Raw genomic sequence first — 8,090 nt, forward strand, 5'->3', positions numbered from 1 at the left:
TCGTTAGTGGGACAGGGGTTTTCTTGCAGGATGCACAGCACATGCTGGAACTTTGGGATAGGTAGGTGTGCGGAGAGTGCAACCATGTGTGCTGCTCCAGCTTTGCGCATAAGACGGGCGTTGTTTCGATAGAGGACAGAGATTGTACTTTAGGCATATCGTAGTCCTATTGGCGTGAGGGCCGAAATCGTCAATACAGGTAGGTCGCTCTCAAGCCGCTGAACTTCAATGGATTGCTTTGATTGATCTGAAGAATCCATGCTGGTGTATCTCCGCTTGTTGCGTTAACAAACTCCAAGCATCACAAGCAAGCCAGGTCGCTGGCGTTGCCCAACCCAATCAAGGAATGAAGCCCATCTAGTTTTGGCGGCCACCGCTGTAATAGTCAAAGCATAGCAAACGGCTGCTAATCTTTGAACCATTGAAAGTAAAATTTCGAGTATTTCGGTGGTGTTTTGATCTTCTATAATGTCAGAGTAACATATCTGGACACGATGTCAAAGTTCAGTTCGTATTTGGAAGGGACGAATGAAAAACAGCAATTAATGATTCACTTATCCTGACAAGTCAAGCACTCTCGATGTCATAAGAAGATGACATAATGCTCAGTCTACGATGAACTTCAAACAGACCACGCATGGGGCACGGCTTGTTCACGGCCAGAACTCTTGTAACAAACATTGCTTTTGACGCCTTTGCCCGTGGGTAGGAACTCATTGCCACATGATGGTTTGTATTTTGTACTTACCTCAGTGCTGCACGCCAGTGTGCTGACAGCTTTAGAATGCATAATCTACCATGCTACTGCCTTGATTTCTTAAAATATATTCCCGGGATATCTGCGTCGAGGTTAATACCAGAGTATACTACCTAGTAACCTTACCCTGATGAAGCTGTGAAGTGATACATTTCATCGTTGTGATTCGAATTCAATGGTGACAAGCATAATGCGGTTCAATTGTGCGGGGCAGTCGGCGTGGCGGGGTAGTTACATATGTACCTACCTTGATGTACCTACAATGCAACTTTTAGTTTGTACTCGGTACCATGTTTCATTCGATGAGTCCCGTGTTTACTAGGCGAATGGCTGGAGTCCTGACTAGTCCTGACAAGCACCAAGTACAGAATCGGAAGTCTGCAACTGTCCAGGTGTCGGGCGTGGTGGACTAAACGTTCATCTGATTAGAGTCAACATTTGAAGTCGCCGATTTAAGTTGTGCACAACATTCCATTCCACGACAACATAAAAACCTCCGCTGGTGATTTGAACAGTGTTCGGTCTCGTTATGGTCGCGATCAGCCTATAGCAATAATCCGACCTCGGCTCCCCTGTTTTCACCAGAGCGTCGGACGCCGCCAAGAGTCAAGATGATGACCTCGCGATTCGCCCGCAAGCTATCTCTTCTGCTTGTGGCCATGATATTTCCAGCATGGCCTGCCGCTGCAATTCTTCGTAATATTATGTATCTGACCGGGTGAGAAAATTTCTCTTCGAACATCAATTGATCGTATTTACTGTCTCATTAGCTGACGCGTTTTCATAGACAACATCCCGTGATTTCTGACCCAAGCCTCAGCTCACAGATCACACACGTTGTTCTTGCTTTTATGCAATCCTCAAGCTTCAACTCCAACGGGTCTCAGACGGATTGGCCCATCTTCATGTCGGTTAACGACACGCGCAGAAAGTTTCCTGTTGACACCAAGATCATGGTTGCCATAGGAGGCTGGGGCGATACCGAAGGCTTTGACGTGGCAGCACGTACCGAACAGTCTAGACAGAGATTCGCTAGAAATGTCGCAGCCATGGTGGAGTCCACTGGTGCAGATGGTGTCGATATCGACTGGGAATATCCAGGGTACGCATAGACTTCCCTCTTGCTTATGATGGGTTCCTTCTAACAGAAATAGCGGCAATGGGGAGGATTACAAACAAGTCCCCAACGCGGAGAAAGCCTGGGAGATTGAAGCATATCCTCTGTTATTGTCAGCTGTTCGGAACTCTCTGGCTCCAGATAAACTGCTCTCGGCTGCAGTTCCTGGACTAATTCGCGATATGCTCGCCTTCACACCCGCGGCCTTGCCGTCGATCATGGACTCTGTCGACTTTCTCAATGTAATGACCTATGACCTGATGAATCGGCGTGACAGTATCACCAAACACCATACCGGCGTTCAGCTGTCACTCGATGCCATCAATCAATACGCTTCCAACGGTGCCCGTACTCAAGATCTCAACCTGGGGTTTGCATTCTATGTGAAATATTTTCGAATCGCCCCTGAACACCATGACGTGTGTCGCAAAAGCCCAATTGGATGTCCCTCTGGCTTGATGGAAGATCCCAGAACCGGCGCAGACCTGGGAAGGGCTGGAGGGTTTAGTTGGCATGATGCCATACCCGAAGAAGTCAGCACATCGTTCGCCAAAGCTTTGAGAGACGGCCAATATGACCCAGACCATGGCGGGTTTTATTACTTTGATGAGGACGAAGACCTGTGGTGGACATTTGATACACCAGCTGCCATCCTGAACAAGTTTCCTTCCATCGTCAAATCCAAGGGGCTCGGTGGTGTATTTGCCTGGGGACTTGGCGAGGACGCTCCGGATTTCAAGCACCTGCGCGCACTCATACAAGGTCTCCAGGGATTGTCATCTGATAGAGATGAATTGTAGATGAGATTACCCTAGCGAGAAGTTTTACGCTTATGTTGTGCATATTCTTGGCGAGCCATTGCGGAATTGCCAACGTTTAGACAGTGTATATAAATACCATTCCTATATTCGATATGTTTTTCCTGGTTGCTTACTTATACTCGTACGCGTAACAAAGTTTTATTGCTTTGATATACTTAGATAGCACCAAATCCGAGTAATATACATTCTTGCAATGCTATATAACTATTGAAAGGGAAGTTATTGGGAAGTGTGAAATTCAAAGCCGGGGTATTTCCATCAAAACGCCAGTTTCATTTTCCCCATTGACTCATAAAATTAACCACTAAAGAACGAATCCAAACGAGTTCTGGGTGAACAGAAAGCCAGCACAGTGTTGACAATGGGCCTTCTTGGGGGTTACATATTGGGGAACGATTGATTTATGCGCCAGCATAGGCACCGGGTTTGGTTCCAGTAGCTGGTGCATTGTGTCCGCGACTGCGGAGAGCCTCCAGGGCATCCACGACTGTCAGCACCATGAACAAGGCCCTGTCCAATTTTTGTTAGCCATTTGTACCACGCATCGGACATGTATCGATAAGTCTCACCAGAGAAAGAACCCAAAAGCAATCGCGGCCTCCTCGGAACCACAGTATGTATTGGCACCACAGCTGTATGGGCCACCAACAAGCACAGCAAGCGCAATGGACCCGGCAAACCAGAAAATGGTGGTGATCACGTTGAGCACCAGAGCAGCAAGTTTATGGAATATGCTGGTCATGTAGATCGGAGTAATGCCAACGTATGCCAGGACCAACAGCGACCAGACCGAGTTGAATACCATAAAGTTGACTTGAGATGGCGAACTTGACCACCAACCCCAGTGGAACCAACTAGCGACTACATGGCTACTGTCAGTAATGAAATCGGGTGTCGCTGCCACGGTAGGAGCTTACCATATGCTGTAAGGCCTAGTTCAATGATGGCAAATACAGCTGCCACAGCATGGACAATGGTAAGCCACGAGAGACCCATTGCGCCGAGATTACACTGATGCAGTAACGATGAGGAAGATTTTAGGATACCAATAAACAGGACTGAGGCTTGGGGTTCAAAGCGTTGTTCGAGGCGTTGTAGGTATGGTTTGGGGAATCAATGCACTCATATAAAAACACTGATAGTCTGGTGGACTTGATTAGCCTTTATTCACTCCGATCCAAAGCCCAGTCACAACACATCCGAAAAGCCGCAACGCAGTTTGTTAGGCGTGGCGGTGATGACGTGGGTTATCGACCACGCGATGTCTCAATTCTTGGCAGCTGCGTTCACGCATAGTTGGGGAATGGCTGCTCGTGGCCATGATCTAAGGCAGATCGTCTTTTAGCGAGGGCAACTAATGATTGGCTTGTAGTCTAAGCCCGGACTCTGGGCTGCCGTGCGTTGCGACAAGCTCACAGAAGCGAAATCTTCTCATCGAATGGAAAGACATGGGCAACCTTTGACGACCACGTCATGTAGCGGGTATGACGTCGCTTTTGCAAGCTACTGTGTATGGGTGGGTGTAGGGTGTAGGATGCAGGGTGCTGTCCCGTCTGAGTCTGCCCTGTTGAGCCTGTGACTACCTTAATCTAGGGGGGTATTGCGGAACAGGTCTGGCCCAGGGCTTAGCTTTCGGCTACCTTTGGCAGGCAAACATTTGATGCATGCATGTTAATGTAGATGCCGTGGACCTACTTAAGGATTCTTCGTCATCACCAAGAACCTGCACAAGAAGTCAAGATGATCTACACGTTGTTTCACCAGGAAAATGCCTTCACCATCTTATAGATACACTCAAACTTTCACCGAAGGACTTCTCAAAGGACTGCAAAGTCAAACAAGCTTTCCTCCATGTAACCTGGCAGCCTAAAGAACATCGATGCCGAAAGTAGCACGATTGAGCTCGAGATCACGTCCCTTACTTTCTCACCAGCATTGTCTTCTAGGTTCCGGCTGCCGGTAACTGCTCAGTCTCTTCTTTGGGTATTCATTACTTCGTATGGAGGTTTGAATTGTTGCCTGTCACGGTCTTCTGCTTGTGTCCCTTTTTAGTGGACACGGGCGGATCTTGCCGGTCTGCATCTTGTTATTTGGCTGTTCTCCTGAGTCCGTGATCCATTGCCTAATGTACTAGTGTTGGTGCCTTATGCTTAAAAATATTTGCGTTCTTCCCTTGCAGGAAGAGAACTCCAGTGATCAACACATCGCGAAGGTTCACCATATGTCCGTAGGTCGATACCTATGCAGCTCAATGTCTGTTCAACTATGGCTTCGAAACGCCTTTGTCGATGCGATTGTAAATAGAAAATTTCCTACTTACATGCATGCATCTCAATCTTACATCTTTCACGGACCATTGGATGGTAGCTAGTAGTTGGCCGTGACATCCAACTTATGTACATGGGACAGTAGATACAAGTGTGTACGCGGAAGTCTGCCACACAAGACTTTTCACAAATATCCGTCCGTTGCATTGCGGCCCGCTATCAGCACCCCTGTAAGTCCCATCTGGTCGCTGGACCACCAATTGATTAGTTGGCTTCACTGGAGCCCATGTCTCTGCAAAAGTCCGCGGCCGCGACACTAATTAATCATATTCGCGGTGCGTGGATCCTGGCTTTTAAGAAAATTCTGCTCGAGTTTCTTCCTTACAACCGGGCCGTGCCTCTTTGATTTCGTTCTTCTGTTGTTCATTCATCCGACGACAATATGCCTTTCTGCTGACAGGCGACTCGTTCCTCCAGAGTAAGGTTGCCGCACCATTACTGCCGGCAAGCATTCGCAAGCATTGGATAGACTGCTCTCGGAGCTACGGGTCTGGTGCTTGGCGCGTGGTGCAACCAACGTGCGATCGCAAGTACTTTTGAGGCACTGTTGGCCAAGAGGAAGGGAAGGAAACATGTCAGCAGAAGAACTTGGAGACTTCATCCCTGGCACTCGTCGCCTCTTTGATGAGCACGGCAAGAACCTGCCAGGCGACAAGCACTTGCTAAAGCATGGCGATGTAGTGCTCGTCCCGCAGCCTACAGATTCGCCTGACGACCCGCTGAACTGGAGCCTCTGGCGCAAATCATGGCATTCCGCATTGGTATTGTTTGTCGTTGGTCTGACGGCAGCAACGTCAAATGACGCCGGGTCTGGCAGTGATGGTGTCAACGAAGAATATGGTATCAGCTATGATGTTTTCAATACCGGTGCCGGCGTGCTCTTCGCCGCCATCGGCTATTGGTGCTTGTTAAGCTCGCCTGCTGTCCACCTGTACGGACGCCGCATTCTCTATCTGATAGGGATGCTGTACCTCACTGTTGGCAGCATCTGGTACGGCAGAATTCAAAACACTGCCGACACCATATGGTGTCAATTATTTGTTGGGGCCTCGGAATCAGTTGCCGAGGCTGTGGTTCAGGTTTCACTTCTTGACATCTGGTTTGAGCATCAAAATGGCACGTCACTGGGTATGTATACGCTGGCGACAGCGGTCGGTACATACTTGGGACCTCTTATCGCCAACTACATGGCAGATAGCTACCTCGGGTGGCGTTGGATTGGGTACATGGGCGCGATATTTGGTGCTGGCACCTTTATTCTCCTTTGGTTTGGTCTGGAAGAGACTGCATTTCATCGGGATAGGTACTTGACCGACAATGGTGATCGCTATCTGATTGCTAGCCCTCCTGCCCATGAGAAGACATTGCAACATGCCTCCGCCGGCGGCACGAACGACATTGAGAATTCGCCCATGCCCAACGTGCCTTTGACTACTGGCACTGATAAAGATACCAAGCAAAAGGATGCCCTAGCATCGGAGTCAGGAGCAGACAAGAGCGAAGGGCAGCATGCCGGTCACCGTCTCTCGCTGTCTCAAGCGCAGCCGAGGACCTACTGGCAACGGATTCAACCGATTACCCCGGCACCAAATTTGAGGGGAACCGGCGCAAAACAATTCATCACACGTTTGTGGCACACTATGCGGGTATTTACATTTCCAGCTGTCTGGTTTGCAGGCCTGCAGTGGGGATTGCAAAGTGTTTGTCTCAGCTTTTACCTCACGGTAGAGGAAGACAATTGGTATGGCCCGCCGTGGAACTACGGAGATGCCCAGGTCGGCAATATGAATATACCTTGCCTGATTGGCAGCGTCATTGGTTGTTTCTACGGCGGATGGTGTAGCGACACGTTCTTAATATGGATGACCAAGCGCAACCGAGGCGTGATGGAGGCTGAATATCGACTCTACCTCATGTTCCTGTGTCTTTTTATTTTCCCTGCGGGCATGTGGCTGTTCGGCGTCGGGTCAGCACGCGGATGGGACTGGCCTGTGCCGTATGTCGGGCTTGGTTTCATCGGTTTCGGGTACGGTTGCGCAGGTGACTTGAGTATCACATACTTGGCCGATTCGTACCCAGACATGGTTCTCGAAGGCATGGTCGGGGTTGCGGTCATCAACAACTCCCTTGCACTTATCTTTACATTCGCTGCAAGTTATTGGATCGACACAAGCTTGGAGAATTGTTTCATTGAGCTTGGAGCAATTAGTTTCGTGGTGATTGGCTTGAGCTTGCCCATGATCATTTGGGGCAAGAGGTCCAGGCGATGGACTCGATCGAGATATATGAAATTTCTGGAGATTCGTGACGGATTTTCAAAGTAATAGTCTACCAAGTCTAGAATAAGTCAGTAGCAAGGTGTATAGGTATGTATTAGATGTAGTTGGTTGAGAGTAGGACTTCAAAAGTTACGTGAGCTTTTGAAAGTGAAACTTATCGTAATCACGAAAGGCAGGGGAAAATAATGATTTGTCGGCTACCATCTGTCGCTCAGGCTAGTAAATAATCAAACGCTACCTAATGATACAATTTGGCGGGTATAGAACTGGGGTCCTACAGCAACACAAACGGAACTGGAAAATCCATGATGAATCTTTGTCCTCAGACATCTCAGGCCACTTTCGCTGGATGCTGTATCTCCTTGCAATGATGAGCACCGACATCCATCTCCAGCCTATGCCAAGCATTTGCCAGATTACCCCTCAAGTTATAAATGCTCTTGTAGCATTGTGGTTGGGTATTGTAAGACTCATCAGTGGCTTTGACCACAAATGTCGTGGTCTTGGTCTGCGGGTCGATGCTAGGTAGAGAGCCATGGTAAGTCCACCTTTTCCAACACCACCTCTTGCTCCCTGTCTCCTCATGAGCATCATCTAGGAATGTGGCTTGACCCCAAGTCTTCCCGTCATCAAGGCTGACGTCCACACGCTGGATTTCTCTGCCACCGCCGGAATAGGCATACCCTTGGAGCTCTATTAGCTCATTTTCACCATTCGGAACCTGCTTCTGGTTGTCACTATGGCCCAGATGTGCAGATTCAGCTGCCGGGATCAACCTCGCTCTCGTGA

General features: G+C 48.8%; 2 protein-coding genes across 2 annotated transcripts; one reads left to right on the top strand and one right to left on the bottom strand.

Annotated features, from left to right (window-relative positions):
- Positions 1-1,368: 1,368 nt before the first annotated feature.
- PFICI_15091 (uncharacterized protein) lies at positions 1,369-2,674 on the top strand (the record flags this gene model as incomplete). Its single annotated transcript, XM_007843672.1, has 3 exons — positions 1,369-1,475; positions 1,545-1,859; positions 1,912-2,674. 3 exons carry the CDS (start codon positions 1,369-1,371, stop codon positions 2,672-2,674), a joined length of 1,185 nt encoding a protein of 394 aa, XP_007841863.1.
- Positions 2,675-3,096: 422 nt separating this feature from the next.
- PFICI_15092 (uncharacterized protein) lies at positions 3,097-3,691 on the bottom strand (the record flags this gene model as incomplete). Its single annotated transcript, XM_007843673.1, has 3 exons — positions 3,097-3,205; positions 3,265-3,556; positions 3,613-3,691. 3 exons carry the CDS (start codon positions 3,689-3,691, stop codon positions 3,097-3,099), a joined length of 480 nt encoding a protein of 159 aa, XP_007841864.1.
- Positions 3,692-8,090: the final 4,399 nt, after the last annotated feature.

This window comes from Pestalotiopsis fici, assembly GCF_000516985.1.
Source record: "Pestalotiopsis fici W106-1 unplaced genomic scaffold PFICI_Scf_15, whole genome shotgun sequence".
NCBI classification, from domain to species: domain Eukaryota; kingdom Fungi; phylum Ascomycota; class Sordariomycetes; order Amphisphaeriales; family Sporocadaceae; genus Pestalotiopsis; species Pestalotiopsis fici.